General features: G+C 53.8%; 3 protein-coding genes across 6 annotated transcripts in view; 2 read left to right on the top strand and 1 right to left on the bottom strand.

The window, feature by feature from the left end:
* The window catches only part of hsd17b10 (hydroxysteroid (17-beta) dehydrogenase 10), an 8,646-nt gene extending 4,670 nt beyond the window's left edge, over positions 1 to 3,976 (top strand). Inside the window, exons 5-6 of the mRNA XM_059643213.1 lie at positions 1,065 to 1,173; positions 2,786 to 3,976. Coding sequence (XP_059499196.1) covers positions 1,065 to 1,173; positions 2,786 to 2,976 — 300 coding nt within the window. The 3' untranslated portion in view covers positions 2,977 to 3,976. The remainder of the gene's footprint in view (positions 1 to 1,064; positions 1,174 to 2,785) is intronic.
* Positions 3,148 to 16,877, bottom strand: LOC125449946 (RIB43A-like with coiled-coils protein 2). Of its 3 annotated transcripts, none has more exons than XM_059643212.1 (7): positions 16,782 to 16,877; positions 13,775 to 13,856; positions 12,245 to 12,589; positions 11,514 to 11,632; positions 6,459 to 6,686; positions 5,869 to 6,035; positions 3,148 to 4,355 (listed from the first exon to the last, which is right to left on the bottom strand). In XM_059643212.1, exons 1-7 carry the CDS (start codon positions 16,782 to 16,784, stop codon positions 4,172 to 4,174), a joined length of 1,128 nt encoding a protein of 375 aa, XP_059499195.1. In that variant the 5' UTR covers positions 16,785 to 16,877; the 3' UTR covers positions 3,148 to 4,171. The 3 variants fall into 3 exon arrangements, with proteins under 3 accessions (XP_059499195.1, XP_059499193.1, XP_059499194.1); XM_059643210.1 differs by lacking the exon at positions 16,782 to 16,877 and adding an exon at positions 16,392 to 16,688; XM_059643211.1 differs by lacking the exon at positions 16,782 to 16,877 and adding an exon at positions 16,392 to 16,688 and having other exon boundaries at positions 3,148 to 4,338.
* Positions 16,878 to 17,251: 374 nt separating this feature from the next.
* The window catches only part of LOC125450009 (structural maintenance of chromosomes protein 1A), a 41,079-nt gene continuing 40,604 nt past the window's right edge, over positions 17,252 to 17,726 (top strand). For both annotated transcript variants that reach the window (XM_059643209.1, XM_059643208.1), the window contains exon 1: positions 17,252 to 17,461. In XM_059643209.1, the coding sequence (XP_059499192.1) occupies positions 17,353 to 17,461 (109 nt within the window). In that variant the 5' untranslated portion in view covers positions 17,252 to 17,352. The remainder of the gene's footprint in view (positions 17,462 to 17,726) is intronic.

Genomic DNA, 17,726 nt, shown 5'->3' with positions numbered 1-17,726 from the left:
GGAGGGATTCGAGCCCAGTACCCAGAACACTAGTGGCGTTGCGGATTAGTTGTCTAGTGGGGTACAAGCGTGAACTGACTCCTGGCCACTGACGCACAGCACATGGGATCTGGAGCCATTGTAATACAAGGCACGAGTCAGACCACAGCTGGGATCTGGTGAGCAGTTTTGGGGCCCCATTACTTAAGCAATGAGGTAGTGTCGTTTGGAGTCAGTCCAGAGAAGGTTCACTCAGCTGATCCCAGGGACGGAGGGACTGCCTTGTGAGGAGAGGTTGAGTCTGTTGGGACCTGTACACACTGGAGTGTAGAAATAGGAGAAGTAACCTGATTGAACCACACTTGGGAGACTTGACAGGGGAGATGCGGGGAGATGGTCTCCCCTTTTGGGACATTCTTGGACCAGAGGGGCATCATCTCTGAAAAGTGTTGCCTGTTTTAGGACGAGATCGGGAGGAATATCTTCTCTCCAAGGGGAGTGAGTCTGCGGAATCCTTTACTGCAGAGCGTGGTCAAGGCTGGCTCATTCCATATATTCAAGGCTGACAGATTTTTGATCAGGAAACAAATCAAGGGTTATGAGGAAAGTGGAGTTGAGGATGATCTCATCATCCATGATCTCATTGGATAGTGGAAGGACTTGATGGGCTGAATGGACTGCTTCCTCCTTCCCCTGTATTCTGTTCTCGACTCAGTAGCCGAACCGCATGCAGAGAGATCCCACTAAGAGACAGTGTGTGATTGTGACACAGATGGACTTGTCTGAAGTGACGTTATTGACTCTCAGGACAACCTGAGGATCCACCCAAAACAACGCCGCCACCCCCCGCCCCCACACAACCACCTGGGAGGCTGCTCAGGATCTTTCAGAGGGTGAGCAGAGTCTTGGGGGTTTGTTACCTGATCCTGAGTGAGATTGCCTCTGAGTGTGATCTGTCAAGCTAATCAATCCCTTTTCATCTCTCTCTCTCTCTCTCTCTCTCTCTCGCGCTCTCTGGATTGAAGGCAATTGACTTGTGTTTCCTCCTTTCTGTCCCTCTACCTTCACTGCACACCCAACTGTAGGTAGGACAGGCAGCATATTCAGCCTCCAAAGGTGGAATTGTCGGCATGACCCTCCCCATTGCCCGGGACTTAGCACCCCAAGGGATCCGGGTGGTCACCATCGCACCAGGTACGTTCCATGGGTAAAGGTGGTGAGGAATGGGGGCTGAATGGTAACTAGCAGTGAGGGGGATGGACTGTGTGGGATACCAGAGGGAGTGGGAGTGGGCACTGGGCTGGCTGGGAGACCGGAGGGAGGGGGAGCTGGTACTGGGCTGGCTGGGAGACCACGGGGCGTGGGGGGAGCCGGCAGCGGGCTGGCTGGGAGACCACGGGGCGTGGGGGGAGCCGGCAGCGGGCTGGCTGGGAGACCACGGGGCGTGGGGGGAGCCGGCAGCGGGCTGGCTGGGAGACCACGGGGCGTGGGGGGAGCCGGCAGCGGGCTGGCTGGGAGACCACGGGGCGTGGGGGGAGCCGGCAGCGGGCTGGCTGGGAGACCACGGGGCGTGGGGGGAGCCGGCAGCGGGCTGGCTGGGAGACCACGGGGCGTGGGGGGAGCCGGCAGCGGGCTGGCTGGGAGACCACGGGGCGTGGGGGGAGCCGGCAGCGGGCTGGCTGGGAGACCACGGGGCGTGGGGGGAGCCGGCAGCGGGCTGGCTGGGAGACCACGGGGCGTGGGGGGAGCCGGCAGCGGGCTGGCTGGGAGACCACGGGGCGTGGGGGGAGCCGGCAGCGGGCTGGCTGGGAGACCACGGGGCGTGGGGGGAGCCGGCAGCGGGCTGGCTGGGAGACCACGGGGCGTGGGGGGAGCCGGCAGCGGGCTGGCTGGGAGACCACGGGGCGTGGGGGGAGCCGGCAGCGGGCTGGCTGGGAGACCACGGGGCGTGGGGGGAGCCGGCAGCGGGCTGGCTGGGGGACCACGGGGCGTGGGGGGAGCCGGCAGCGGGCTGGCTGGGGGACCAAAGGCAATGGGATGAATGCATTTTTGAAAGGATGGTGCTGTTACATCGCAGCACTCCCTCGCTACTCCCTGTAATGCTGGTTTTCGCTTGTGGAGTGGGCTCTGGGAATGCTGCCTAATGGTTGGGTCACTGCTGAGTCAGGGAGAAGGAGAGAGGGGTGAGATCAGGCTGGAAAAGGCAGCAGGAGAGGGTGTAAGTTTTATAAAACTGGGGACACGGTAGGGGAGGGGAATGATGCCGGCCTGGAATACGGGAGTCTGCAGAGGGATTGGCAACGGCTGCTAGTGGGGATTACAGGGATTTAGGGAATGTAGGTCTTTCACGGGAAGAACGTGCCATGCCTTAAAACATTTGACCTCTTTCTTTCTGCCCCACCCACTCCATTTCTTCCATTCTATCTGTCTTTCGTCACTCACTCCCATTCCTGTTGTGCTTTTTCTGTCTCTCTGTCTCTCTCTCCATTCCTTACTGCTTTCCTCTTTTCCCTGTCACTCCTGTCTTGCTCCACCCTCCCCATCTCCCTCTCTGACACCCCCCCCACCTTCTCCCTCCCCCTTCTCCCACACCCTCTCACCCTGCCACCATCTTCTCTCTCTCTCTCTCTCTCTCTCTCTCTCTCCCTGCCCCCTCTCCCTTCTCTTCTCCCCTGCCCCCCCACTACTGTCACTCTGCCCTCACCACCTCCATCTTCTGTCTCTCTCCCACAACCTGCCTTCTCTTCCCCCCCCTCACCCCCCGCCCTATCCTCCCACTTCTCTCCATCCCCTCTCCCACCTGCAGGCCTGTTCTCCACTCCGTTGCTGGCTGGCCTCCCAGAGAAAGTGCAGAACTTTCTGGCTCGTCAGGTCCCCTTCCCCAGCCGCCTGGGGAACCCGGCTGAGTATGCCCACTTAGTGCAGTCCATCGTGGAGAACCCCATGCTCAATGGGGAGGTCATCCGACTGGATGGTGCCATTCGAATGCAACCCTAGAGGGGAGGGGCTGTGTGGGGGGTGGTGAAAGAGAAACGCAACGTCAGTCCCTCAAACACTAGCATCCTGACCATCCGCAGACCCATGCTGCTGTGGGCTGTACTCCTTGCTTCTGCCCAGCATCGGTGCCTTCAAACTCTCCCCGTTTCCTTCCTTCCTCCCCCCCCCCCCCCCCCCCCCCCCCCCCCCCAAACTAACAAGCAGGACTCCCTGTCCCTTGTTGGGTTGTACGGACTGCACACTATGCCAGCCTATTGCCTCGAGACCCCTGGGGAGGGGCGTACACTGAGGGATTGGGCTCTGTGAGAGGATTGGACACCGGCTTGGGTGGTGGTGGCGGGGGGGGACGGTGTGGTGTCAGTGCTCCATCAGTGAGTGACCCATCCTGAGATTAACCCGACACACCATCCCCCGCCCCTTCCCCATCCCTGCGCAGGATGGTAACAGGGAACCCCGTACCCGTCCGCTATTTGACTGTGTGGATGTGTGCACACACAGTGGTGTGGGTCAATGTGATTGTCCCCCGCCCCCCACAGTGTGGCTGGTACTGCTTTTTCCACACTTTGAGCATTTGCGGGTTGGCGGGGGGGCGGGGTGGGGGATGGTCAGTCGTATCTAACTAGCTGATCCCTGCTTTGGTAGAGAAATTGCTGGAGGAACTGGGGAGGCGCGGCAGCATCGGTGGAAACAGGGCAGAGTTCGGAGAAAGAGCTGAAATGTTAACTGTGCTTTCTCCTGTCGCCACAGACCACCTGAGTTCCTCCAGGAATTTCCATCCTTGCTTCCAACCCGCAGTTCTCTTTGATTCCAGTGTAAAAATACATTGTAATCAGTACGCAGGGATGGAGGGTTGGGGGTGGGTGCCGCGATCTGTGCTGACCCCCTGCTGCCTCGCAGATGTCTGAGCATTAAATTCTGTCAGCAAACCATGAACCTGACCAGACTATCGCGGGTCGATCACTGTGTGCTTCCCTGATTAAACAGCGACAGGTACGTTGGAGGGCGTTTTCACGTTTGTTTTATTCTGGCACGCAAAAGAGAAAAGAAACCACGGCTTCGCGACGGCGTTGGTCTCTGCGGCTGGTGGGTAAGTCCAATCTCCCCAGCCGCCAGTAACGTTCGCCCGTGTCCTGCAGGTTGCTGGGGTAACACGGAGAAACAAACTGCTAGTGTCCCACCTGCAGTTCACAAACGTTCAAAGGGTCAGCTGGTCGTGCCACCCAGCGCCAAGATCCTGTAACGGCGTCTCCGCTGCCCGCAGCCTGGCAGCTGTGCTCTCATCAACGGCTGGATGTGTTAAACTGCAGGAAGTACTGAACAGTGGCTGGGTTTGTGTAACTCTCCTTATCCAGGTAGACTTGACTGCAAACCAGAGCAAGCTGCATTATACCTCGGATCCTCGAGACCATTCCCCATCAAACGCTCCCGGGGCAGGGACAGCACGGGTTAGATACAGGGTAAAGCCCTCTCTACACTGTCCCATATCAAACATTCCCTGGGCAGGGACAGCACGGGGTTAGATACAGGGTAAAGCTGCCTCTACACTGTCTCACATCAAACGCTCCTGGGGCAGGGACAGCACGGGTTAGATACAGGGTAAAGCTCTCTCTACACTGTACCCCCATCAAACACTCCCTGGGCAGGGACAGCACAGGTTAGATACAGGGTAAAGCCCCGTCTATGCTGTCCCACATCAAACGCTCTCCAGGGACAGGGACAGCACGGGTTAGATACAGCGTAAAGCTCCCTCTACACTGTCCCACATCAAACACACTCCAGGGTCAGGGACAGCACGGGGTTAGATACAGGGTAAAGCTCCCTCTACACTGTTTTCCCACCCCCCCCCATCAAACACTCCCAGAGCAGGGACAGCACGGGTTAGCTACAGAGTAAAGCTCCCTCTACACTGTACCCCCATCAAACACTCTCCAGGGACAGGGATAGCGTGGGGTTAGCTACAGAGTAAAGCTCCCTCTACACTGTACCCCCATCAAACACTCTCCAGGGACAGGGATAGCGTGGGGTTAGCTACAGAGTAAAGCTCCCTCTACATTGTACCCCCATCAAACACTCTCCAGGGACAGGGATAGCGTGGCGTTAGCTACAGAGTAAAGCTCCCTCTACACTGTACCCCCATCAAACACTCTCCAGGGACAGGGATAGCGTGGGGTTAGCTACAGAGTAAAGCTCCCTCTACATTGTACCCCCATCAAACACTCTCCAGGGACAGGGATAGCGTGGCGTTAGCTACAGAGTAAAGCTCCCTCTACACTGTACCCCCATCAAACACTCTCCAGGGACAGGGATAGCGTGGGGTTAGCTACAGAGTAAAGCTCCCTCTACACTGTTTGCCCCACTATCAAACCCTCCCAGGGACAGCACAGGGTTAGATACAGTGTAAAGCTCCCTCTACACTGTTCCCCCATCAAACACTCCCAGGGACAGGGATAGCGCGGGATTAGATACAGGGTAAAGCTCCCTCTACACTGTTCCCCCATCAAACACTCCCAGGGACAGGGATAGCGCGGGATTAGATACAGGGTAAAGCTCCCTCTACACTGTTCCCCCATCAAACACTCCCAGGGACAGCACAGGGTTACATACAGTGTAAAGCTCCCTCTACACTGTTTGCCCCACTATCAAACCCTCCCAGAGCAGGGACAGCACAGGGTTACATACAGTGTAAAGCTCCCTCTACACTGTTCCCCCATCAAACACTCCCAGGGACAGGGATAGCACGGGATTAGATACAGGACACACTGTCATCAGTGTCACTTCAGAATGTCGTGCTGTCAGAGATTCACTCTTGTGGGTGAGATGTTACATGCAGGATCTAACGCTCCTGGTATAGGAAACACAGCCGATTACCCCCCCCACTGCTGTGATACTCACTGTGCGAGCTGTTCCTTGGCCAGCTGGTTGTTATATCTGTCCAGCTCCTGCCTCAGTCTCTTTTCTTCCTCTGCTTCCTGCTGCTCCAGCGCCATGGCTGCCTGCGCTGCCAGTGTCCGCTGCCGGTCCCACTCTGCGTCGGTCTGCGCCTCTTTCATCCGGAGCCTCTGCAGTGGTCGGACAAGTGTCAGTTTAACAGCCGGGCTGCGTGAGAGATCTTCCCGTGCTCCCAGATTCCACCTCCTGATGCAAATGTACGTCCGCATCAGCAGCAATGCTGGGCCGTTAGGCCCCTCAACCCTGCTGCCCCATTCATTAATTTCAGCTCCTTGATCATCCTCTACCATGATCTCCTCTTAGCCTCAACTTTCACTTTGCTGCCTGTTCTCCATAACCCTTTAACTTGTTGCTGATTTTTAAAAAACTATAAATTAATCATAGAATCCCTACAGTGTGGAAGCAGGCCATTCGGCCAGTTGAGTCCATGCTGTCCCTCGCGCTCTCCCTCTTCCCTGTTTATCAGCGCAGGGACAGCACTGGTTATCTTGCCTTGCGACCCTGCTGAAGGTTGGGGATTTCTGCTGACCCACCTTATTCTCCTCTATCTGCTGCCTCTGCTGCTGACGGATCTCTTCCAGCTGCTGCGGGTTCATCCCCTTCCAGCGGTCGGTCACCACACGGTGGGGGCCGAAGGCACTGACCGCTACCTCGGGATTCTCCGTCAGGACGTCCCCGTACACGTGGTTCCCGATCTCTGCAAACTTCTCGTCCGTCTCCCGCCGATCCTCTGCTTCCCTCGCTGCTGCCTGCTCAGCTGCCTGGGGGGAGACAGTGTAGATATGGACCCCCGTGAGAGTGCGCCGACAATACCCACCCACCAGAACAGGAGCAAAGGATGAGGCCATTCAGCCCCCTCCTTAAGTCTGTTATACAGGAAAGAAATAATAACACAGCACAGGAACAGACCTTTCAGCCCCTCCAAGCCTGACGCATTTGCCCTTCCATGCTAAAACTGCCCTCACTCACATGATCCACATTCCTGTATTCCCTTCCTGTTCATGCATTTGTCCAGATGCTTCCTGAAAGCTGCTATTGTCTGCTTCCACCACCACTGCTGGCAACACGTTCCAGGCACTAACCACCCTTTGTGTGGAAAAAGTACATCTCTCTTAAACTCCACCCCCCCCCCCGCGTCCCTCGCACCTTGAACTTGTGTCATTTAGTAATTGACCCCCCAAACACTGAGGAAAAAACTTTCCACTCTATCCATGCTATTCACAATCTTTTAAACTTCTATCAGGTCACCCCTCGCGCTCCCGCACTCCAGTGAAAACAAACTGTCTGTCTGAGATAACGCAGTGTAGAGCTGGATGAACACAGCAGGCGACGCAGCATCAGAGGAGCAGGAAAGCTGACGTTTCGGTTCTGAACCCTTCTTCAAAATGGGTGGGGGAGAAGGGGAATAAATACGGGGGGGGGGGGTGGCACGATGATGAAAGGTGGATAAAGGAGCAGATAGGTGGAAAGAAGACAGACAGGTCGAGGAGGCAGGGATGGAGCCAGTAAAGGTGAGTGTAGGTAGGGAATTGGGATGGGTTTTGAGGAGGGGCGGGTAGGTCGATGAGGCTAGTAGATAGGTAGTTGGGGTGGGTGTGGATAGGTGGGAGAAAAGACAGGCAGGTCAAGGAGGCAGGGACAAGATGGGCTCCTCTTGGAATGAGGTCGGGTGTGGGGAGATTTTGAAGCTTGTAAAGGCCACGTTGAGACTAGTGGGCTGCAGCGTTCACCAAGCGAAACTTGAGGAACAGCACCTCATATTTTCAGGTGGTATCGTCGTGACATTGGAGGCGGCCCAGGGTGGACATGTCGTCCAGGGAGTGGGAGAGGGAGTTGAACTGAGTGTAGGCACTCCATAAAGCAGTCTCCAAGCCTCCGCTTGGTTTCCCCGATGTTCCCCTCCTTGGATGATATGTCCATCCCGAGCCTCCTCCAGTGCCACAATGATGCCACCCAAAGGCTGGAGGAACAGCACCTCATATTCTGCCTTGGAACCCTGTACTCCCATCGTTGTGATTTCATCTTTCCTGTTCCTGACTTATACACGCATTGCCTCACTGCATGAGTCGCCTGATGTATCTTCTGTCAGTACAGCTGGGAGACACTGCTTTATCAGTAACGCAACTCCCCGCCCCCCCACCCCTTTTACCTCCCTTTCTATCACATCTGAATCGTCAAACATCCAGCTGCCAGTCCTGCCCCTCTTTCAATCAAGCACAATTATGTCATGGTACTAACCCAAGCTTTAGGTCCTTTTGCTTCTACTTCTCGCATTGAAACACATGCACTTCAGACCACCTCCCCTGCTTGTTTCCTGCCTGTTCTTAGTCATGTTTGTCCTGCTTTCTACTTTCTATCTCTCCCTCGATTTCTACTACTGCCCTAGTCCTCTGGTTCCCAACCTCTGACCCCCCCCCTCCCACGGCACACTAATTTAAACCCTCCCCAGCACCCCCCGCCAGGATATCAGTCTCAGTCCTGCCCAGGTATAACCCATCCAGTTTGTACAGGTCCTACCTTTCCCCAGAACCAGTCCCAACGCCCCAGGAATTTGAAACCGTCCTTTCAGCCTCATGTTTATCCTTCTACATCCCGCTGTTTCTGTTCTGACTCGCTCGTGGCCCTGGTGGTGAACCTGGAATAACCACGTTTCAACTTCCTTTCCAGTTCTCAATACTCTGCATTTAGGACCTTGTCCCTTTTTTGTAACCAATGTGTACTGTGACCACTGGGCCTTCACCCTGCCCCTGTCCTGTAACTGCTCCAAAACATCCCAGGACCCTAGCAGGGAGGCAACGCACCATCCTAGACTCTAGTTTGCAGCCACCGAGACCCCTATCAATTCCCTCTACAATTGAATCTCCTATAACTATAGCATTTTTATGCCCACCCCCCCCACCCCACCCTGTTACACAGGAACAGGAGGCCATTCAGTCCCCCACCCCACCCTGTTACACAGGAACAGGAGACCATTCAGTCCCCCACCCCACCCTGTTACACAGGAACAGGAGACTATTCAGTTTTCTCCCCCCATCCTGTTACACAGGAACAGGAGGCCATTCAGTCCCCCCCCCCCACCCTGTTACACAGGAACAGGAGGCCATTCAGTCCTCCCCTCACCCTGTTACACAGGAACAGGAGGCCATTCAGCTCCCCCCACCCCCCCACCCTGTTATACAGGAACAGGAGGCCATTCAGCCACATTCGGTAACCCTATCCTCTTATGCTTGATATTCCCCCACAAGAGGAGAAACCTCCTCACAGCACCCACCATGTAAAGACCCTTCCCCACACTATTGTACGTCTGTTTTAGAGGTTGGTTCGTTCAGTTGGCTGGATGGCCAGTTTGCAATGCTGAGCATGGGTTCAATTCCTGCTCCAGCTGAAGGCCTCACATTCTCGATCTTGTCCCCTCACCTGAGGCCTGCTGACCCACTGGTTAAACTCGCTGTCTGTCATCTGGGATGATGTCAACTTTTCCCTTTATCGTATATATGTCTCAATGCCATCACCAAACTCTGAAGGGGGACTGGTCCAACCTGTTCACCCTCTCTTCGGGAGACAGTACCCTTCCACCTCAGGAACCAGCTGAAGGAACCTTCTCTGAACTGCCTCCAGTGTCAGTCTATGCCTCGTTCAGTGAGAGGAGCAGAACTGTACACAGTGTTCCAGATGGGGTATTTCCTACATCCCGTACAGATGGAGCAAGTTTACCCTGACATCTCTGCTCCAGCTGCTTTGTAACAAAGACCAGCAGACCCTTTACCTTGCTCCTCTCACTGCGTCAGTGTACCAATGCTCTGTGATTCATGGACCGGGTCACCCAGATCCCTCTGCATGTCAAGAAATGTGTTGTCTTACTGCTGCTGTTGCCAGAAAGGTCACCCTCTGCCCACTACAGTCATAGAGCTGTACAACACGGAAACAGACCCTTCGGTCCAACCGTCCATGCTGACCAGATATCCTAACTTAGTCTGGTCCCATTTGGCCTATATCTCTGAACCCTGCCTATTCATGTATCTATCCAGATGCATTTTAAATGTTGTCATTGTACCAGTCTTCACCACTTCCTCAGGCTGCTCTCACCACCCTCTGTGTGGAAAAAGTTGCCCCTTAGATCCGTTTTAAATTTTTCCCTTCTCGCCTTAAACACATACCCTCTAGTTTTGGACTCCCCTGCTTTGGGGAAACTATTCACCCTATCCATGTCCCTCATGGTTTTTTTTTTATTAAGCTTTTATAAAGGTCACTCGGCCTCTGACGCTCCAGGGGAAAATAGCCCTAGCCTATTTAACCTCGACCTGTACCACGAAACCTCCGACCCTGGCAACATCCTTGTCAGTCTTTTCTGAACCCTTTCAAATGTCACAACATCCTTCCTAGAGCAGGGAGACCAGAACTGCACACAGCATTCCAAAAGTGGCCCTAACCAAAGTCCTGTACAGTCGCAACATGACCAAACAACTCCTACACTCAACACACTGACCAATAAAGGCGAGCGTACCAAACACCCTGTCTACCTGCAACTCTACTACCTGTGCTCCGAGGTCTCTGTTCGGAAAACTCCCCAGGGCTGGGTCCACTTTTTGTTGTCATTTATACAAATGATTTGGATGTGAATATAGATGGTATGGTTAGTGACACCAAAATTATAACCCATATAGCCACTAATAACTCCCTCTTCAGCTTCTCACAGCCTTTCAAGGCACACTCGACAAGGGTACGATGGGAGTCTCTGTGAGCTTTGATACAATGCCTGCACAAGGAAGCTTTGCATATCAGAAGTGGTTGCAAGACTAAGAGCAGGTGATGGCCTAGTGGTATTATCATGAGACTATTGATCCAGAAATGCTGCTAATGTTCTGGAGAGACCTGGGTTCAAATCCCACCATCACAGATGGTGGAACTTGAATTAAGGATCTGTTGACTGTGAAACCATTGTGGAATGTTGGGCGGGGGGGGGGGAAGGCCATGAGAGGCCCTCAGCTGTACAGCCTGCAACCCAAGTACCTTCCTCCAAAAATGAGGAGGTCTGAAACCGCAGCATACTCCAAGTGTGGGCTTGCCAAGTCCTTGAAGCCAGACTCCTTCACTCCTGTATTTCCATCCCCTTGCAACATGCCTCTAGCCCTTCAGAGTTAGTTGCTGGGTTGGTGTGATCACAAATTCGTACAGAGTAGGTGAGGCCCTTTGGCCCTTTAAGTCTGCCCTGAAATAGATGACGACCCATGTCATGTCCCATTTTCCTGCACTAGGCCCTTTCGCCTCGAATGTTCTCACGTTTTGAGCGCTTGTCCCAGTCCTTTCTTATAGGGTGGGGGTGGTGATATTTCACACCTTGAAGATGGTCCTGGGCAGTGCATTCCAGACTTGGGGTGAAAATGCCCCATCTCAAACCACCTCTGAGCATACGAACGGTCACCTTAAAATGCCCAAATTTTCCCCTCTCCTTGACGTTGACCCTTTGGGGTATGGTCTCTGATGTTTCGTGAATAGCTACTGATGACAAAACTGTAGGACATCTGCAAACCAACTCCCCCGACCCCCACATACTCTCCCACCCCTAGGGAGGTTAGGGCTGCCCCTACCAAAGCCATGTTGTAGTTGAGGGTGGCGGTGGCGAGGGCTCTGCGTGCATCTTCCTCCATCTGGGCAAGATCGGTGGCTCTCCGGTCGAGCTCCATCTCCTTCTTGTGGTACAGGTCATCTGTAGAGAGGAAAGTGAGGGAGGAGAGAGAGCAGTCAAGCCAGGGAATGGGGATTAGTTTGGGGAATGGGGATCTGTTTGGGGGCTGAGCAGGGGTTTTCAAAAGGGAGCCGTCAAGTAGGGGAATGGGGATCAGTTTGGGAATGGGGATGGGTTTGGGGGCTGAGTGGGAGCTTTCAGAAGGGAGCAGTCGAGTAGGGGAATGGGGATCGGTTTGGGGGCTGAGTGGGAGCTTTTAGAAGGGAGCAGTTGAGTAGGGGAATGGAGATCGGTTTGGGGGCTGAGCGGGAGCTTTCAGAAGGGAGCAGTTGAGTAGGGGAATGGAGATCGGTTTGGGGGCTGAGCGGGACCTTTCAGAAGGGAGCAGTCGAGTAGGGGAATGGAGATCGGTTTGGGGGCTGAGCGGGAGCTTTCAGAAGGGAGCAGTTGAGTAGGGGAATGGAGATCGGTTTGGGGGCTGAGCGGGAGCTTTCAGAAGGGAGCAGTTGAGTAGGGGAATGGAGATCGGTTTGGGGGCTGAGCGGGACCTTTCAGAAGGGAGCAGTCGAGTAGGGGAATGGGGATCAGTTTGCAGATCGAGAGGAGGTTTTCAGGACTGGAGAGTGTGATTACCTGCGAACTTCTGGTCACGCTCCTGCCTCTGCTTCTCCAGTTTCTGTGCTGTCAGCCACTTGCGTGCCTCCTGCTGCTGCAGCTTCTTGCGCGCCCTCTCGTTTAGGTCCTCGCCCTCAAACTTCTGCAAACTGGAGGGTCCGCAGCGGGGGTCATCATCACTGACCCGAGCCGGCTTGTCCTTCTTCAGCTGCTCTGGGTCCCACAGGTCGAACTCCCGCTGGTCCTCTGGCCTCTGGTACCGGGTCCAGAATTCTTTCACCTCCTGGTTCAGCTGGCGGACTCTCTCCTGTTCCTGTGTCTCAAGGAGCTGGGCCGTCTTGTCATAGCGGAGGCTGTCTGCATCTGCGCAGGGGATGGGTGGCGAATAAGACATACACATACACTGTTCAGCATTGATTACTCATTCACTCTCTATCCGGAAGTCTTGCCAAAGGTCACTCTTAAATAACACACAGTGCCCGCTTCCTCAGCACTGACCCTCTGACAGTGCCCACTCCCTCAGCACTGACCCTCCGACAGTGCCCACTTCCTCAGCACTGACCCTCTGACAGTGCCCGCTCCCTCAGCACTGACCCTCCGACAGTGCAGCGCTCCCTCAACACTGACCCTCCGACAGTGCCCACTTCCTCAGCACTGACCCTCCGACAGTGCCCACTTCCTCAGCACTGACCCTCCGACAGTGCCCACTTCCTCAGCACTGACCCTCTGACAGTGCCCACTCCCTCAGCACTGACCCTCCAATAGTGCCCACTCCCTCAGCACTGACCCTCTGACAGTGCCCGCTCCCTCAGCACTGACCCTCTGACAGCGCCCACTCCCTCAGCGCTGATCCTCCGACAATGCCCGCTCCCTCAGCACTGACCCTCCGACAGTGCCCGCTCCCTCAGCGCTGACCCTCCGACAGTGCCCACTCCCTCAGCGCTGACCCTCCGACAGTGCCCACTCCCTCAGCGCTGACCCTCCGACAGTGCCCACTCCCTCAGCGCTGACCCTCCGACAGTGCCCACTCCCTCAGCACTGACCCTCTGACAGTGCCCACTCCCTCGGCACTGACCCTCCAACAGTGCTGCACTCCCTCAGCGCTGACCTTCTGATGGTGCCGCACTCCCTCTGCACTGAACCTCCGACAGCGCCTGCTCCCTTGGCACTGACCCTCTGACAGTGCGGCACTCCCTCGGCACTGACCCTCTGACAGTGCGGCACTCCCTCGGCACTGACCCTCTGACAGTGCGGCAATCTGTCTGAGCTGAATAAGTAAAGCTGCCTCTATACTTTTAAACAGAAAGGAAATGACCCTCTACACTGTCTCAATCAAACACACCCAGGATCAGCACAGGGTTAGATTCCCAGTAAAGCTCTCTCTGCACTGTCCTGCAAACACACTGTTGTATCAGACTGTTTGGAGTGCACTCCCTTGCTCCGCTATCCCTGTTTGGGTTTGGCTCTCTCTCAGATTGACTTGCTGCTTCATGCTGTGACGAGGTCTCGTGTGAGTATTGGGGCAGAGCAGCGGATGGGAGGAATTACCAAAAGCTTTGTCCCGCAGACGTTCCCTGTCCTCTCTTGCCGCCTTATCCAGTACTTGCTGATCCAGGAACGGGGTGTCCACCTTGACAGAGAAGCAAAAGAGAAAATTGCAGCAGCCGTGAGGTCGGTGGAAGAGGAAGAGGAAGAACTGGCAGGTCTCAGGCTGACCATTCGGCTCATCTGTCCCATGCCACTACTTTAGCTCCACATGGACTCCCTCCATCCCAATGTTACTTAAGCCTCATCGATGGGTCCCTCCATTCCTTTCTCCAACAGGCCCCCTACCCTATGAATAGCCCCATCAAATAATCGCCCCCTCCCCCCTTTCACAAGACAGGCAGCCCCTGTTTGCAGGTTGATTTGGTCAATTGCAGTTAGACCACAATGCAGGACAACATAAAATAATCATTGCTAAGTACAGAAAACGTTTGTGTATTGGATCTTAAAAAATGACACATAAAACTGAAAGACCTGCAGACACTGGAAACCAGAAACAAAAACAAAAATTGCTGGAAAAGCTCAGCACGTGTGGAGAGGGATCAGAATTAATGTTTCGAGTCAAGTGGCCCTTCTTCATAACTTCAGAATCCCAAAGAAAATAATATTCTGTAGGTTTGGAGTTTTTTGTATTCATTCATGGGGTAAGGGTGTTGCTGACCAGCATCATCCATCTCAGTTGCCCTTTGAGAAGGAGAGGGTGAGGTGTCTTCTTGAGCTGTTGCAGTCCCTGTGTGGTGTAGGGTCACCCCGAACAGTGCCCAGTTAGGGAGGGAGTTCCAGGATTCTGACCTCGGCGACGACGAAGGTACAGTCCGTTATTGTTCACAGTTGGGATGGTGTCTGTGTGTGTGACTGCTCACAATCTTAGAGATTTTATTCAATTTAAATTCGATGAACTGCCACAGTCCAGGTCTGCTGGATTACACATGCAGAGATAGAACATAGAACAGTACAGCACAGAACAGGCCCTTCAGCCCACGATGTTGTGCCGACCATTGATCCTCATGTATGCACCCTCAAATTTCTGTGACCATATGCATGTCCAGCAGTCTCTTAAATGTCCCCAATGGCCTTGCTTCCACAACTGCTGCTGGCAACGCATTCCATGCTCTCACAACTCTCTGTGTAAAGAACACGCCTCTGACATCCCCTCTATACTTTCCTCCAACCAGCTTAAAACTATGACCCCTCGTGTTAGCCATTTCTGCCCTGGGAAATAGTCTCTGGCTATCAACTCTATCTATGCCTCTCATTATCTTGTATACCTCAATTAGGTCCCCTCTCCTCCTCCTTTTCTCCAATGAAAAAAGTCCGAACTCAGTCAACCTCTCTTCATAAGATAAGCCCTCCAGTCCAGGCAGCATCCTGGTAAACCTCCTCTGAACCCTCTCCAAAGCATCCACATCTTTCCTATAATAGGGCGACCAGAACTGGACGCAGTATTCCAAGTGCGGTCTAACCAAAGTTTTATAGAGCTGCAACAAGATCTCACGACTCTTAAACTCAATCCCCCTGTTGATGAAAGCCAAAACACCTGCTCTTCAAAGGTTTCATTCACTACAAAGTTTGTTTCTTTCGTAAAGACAGAAGCAAAAAATGTTACCACTATGCTACCAATTCACATTTTTCCTCTCCAATTACAACAGAATAGAACGGTACAGAACAGAAACGGGCCGTTAGGCCCACAATGTCATGCCAAACAAAACGCCAAATTAAACTAATCCTTTCTGCCTGCCCTTGAGCCACATCCTTTCATTCTTTGTATATTCATGTGGTTATCTAAAAGTCCCTTAAATGCTCCTATCATATCTGCCTGTACCACCACCCCTGGCAGCACGTTCCAGACTCCTACCACTTTGTGTAAAAAATCTTGCCCCTCACATCTCCTTTGAACTTTCTGCGTCTAACCTTAAATGCATGCACTCTAGATTTAGACATTTAATCTCTGGGAAGAAGATTCTGATTATGAACCCTATCTATGCATCTCATACTTTATGGACTTCTATCAAGTCTCCCCTCAGCCTCCCCCACTCCAGAGAAAAGCACCCCAGTTTTACTAACCTCTCCTTCTAGTTCAACCCCTCTAATCCAGGCAGCATCCTGGTGAACCTCTTCTGCACCCTCTCCAAAGCCTCCACATCCTTCCTGTAATGTGGCAGCTGAATATTCTAAGTGTGGCCTAACCAAAGTCTTCCTAAGCTGTGATATGTCAGCCTGACTCTTGTACTCAATGCCCTGACGAATAAAGGCAATAAATTACTCTCTTCTTAAAGATTGAGGGCAAGTTTCAGACCATTAGTAAAGTCGTGACAGTCGTACTGGACCATTGGCATGACGTCTCATTAGAGACAGTGAAACAACTCGTGGTGATTTCACCTGAGGGTCGCCAGACCTCAGGTGGGGTGAAGAGGTCACGAAGCAGAGCTCTTTCATGGTAACTTCAGGCAGCGTGGGAATTGAAGCCATGATGTAGGCATCACAAATCAGCCAAAACGAGCTGGCAGACCCTACCCCCCAACCTAAGGGAGAGGGCAGGAAGGGATAAATGGGAGACCACTCCCTGATCCCGCGGGCATCTGCCCAACAGCCCCTCACACCAACATGTCGGGTCGCTCACCCCGATGGTCCTCTGCCTGGCATTGAAAATGCGGCTCTGGCGCTGGGCCTCTGCGTTTCTCCTCCGCTCGATGGCTGCAATCTCCTTGGGGTCAAGGGGCAGGTCCAACTTGTACATGTTGGCTCTGTTCACACAGTATGAAACAGATTAATCTGTAGAAATTATATTTATCTTCAGTGGGCTTTGGACTTTGGCAGTGTTTGAGTCTTTGCTTTCCCCTGGGTAGGTGGCCAGCCACCATTCATTCACGAAGACACCCAGAAGGAGTGCTCTCCCCAAACACTAGACAAATTGTTGCTAACTTGGCCACTGTAGCAAACAATGGTGGGGGGACGCTTTGGGTCGCCATAGCAACAAGCGAACATTGCGAGATGTGGGGGGTGAACCAACCATTCTTCACAAAGCGACACGTCCACCACTTCTCACCGCTCTGGAGAATTGCAACAGCCTGTCAGAACATGAGATCCCAGTAAAAGTCAGTGCGGTACAGCCACCCTCTAACCAGGATAGCTATGTTGAAACTTTGGATTTATTTGACTCCCCCCCCACTTCCGAGCTGAATGGGATGGAACATTCCACCTGCCCCCACCATCTGAATGCTTGACATACCCCTCGACCAATCGGAAGGCGAATCCCCTCATCCATGCGGCCAATAGAATGCGAAGACCTGGAGGGCGGGCTATGCGGATACCGGACAACGCATGCGCGGCGCAAGCTCCATCGGGAAATGTAGTTCTCGTTCCGAGGCATGCCTAGCGCATGCGCCTATTTTCGAACGGCACTCTGGGCGTTGTAGTCCATCCGCTCATTGGCTTCCAAGGTCCTGACGAGGGAGGGAACTACAAATCCCAGGAGGCCGTGCCGAGCGCCATTTCCCTCCAAGAGGCGGGAGGCCCTACTGTTCGCTGAAAGCCTCGATTGTTATTTTGGGCAGCGGCGGTTGTTGTTGGTCGCCGACGCCATGGGCTTCCTGCGGCTCATCGAGATCGAGAACTTCAAGTCGTACAAAGGCCGACAGATCATCGGGCCCTTCAAGAAGTTCACGGCTATCATCGGTCCGAATGGCTCGGGTGAGGAAATCGAGGCCGAGGCTTGGTGCTAGGCCTCCACCTCCTTTCCCCCTTGTTTAACCCTCTCCACCAACTCGGGGCAGGGGAAATAATGCCCCTGGTTTACCTCGGCATTTAGTGTCAAAATGTGGAGAATTTTCCATCAGCATCAACATTTTTACTTTTTTAACCTATATCCATAAGAAATTACACTTAAAATAAAACACTGGGAGAGAGGAGGAGCTGGGGATGAAGGAGATTCATCAGGACGTTAAACAACCAGAAC

The sequence above is a fragment of the Stegostoma tigrinum genome, chromosome 49 (genome assembly GCF_030684315.1).
Source record: "Stegostoma tigrinum isolate sSteTig4 chromosome 49, sSteTig4.hap1, whole genome shotgun sequence".
In the NCBI taxonomy this organism is placed as follows: Eukaryota; Metazoa; Chordata; class Chondrichthyes; order Orectolobiformes; family Stegostomatidae; genus Stegostoma; species Stegostoma tigrinum.
This window is presented reverse-complemented; position numbering and strand designations above follow the sequence as displayed.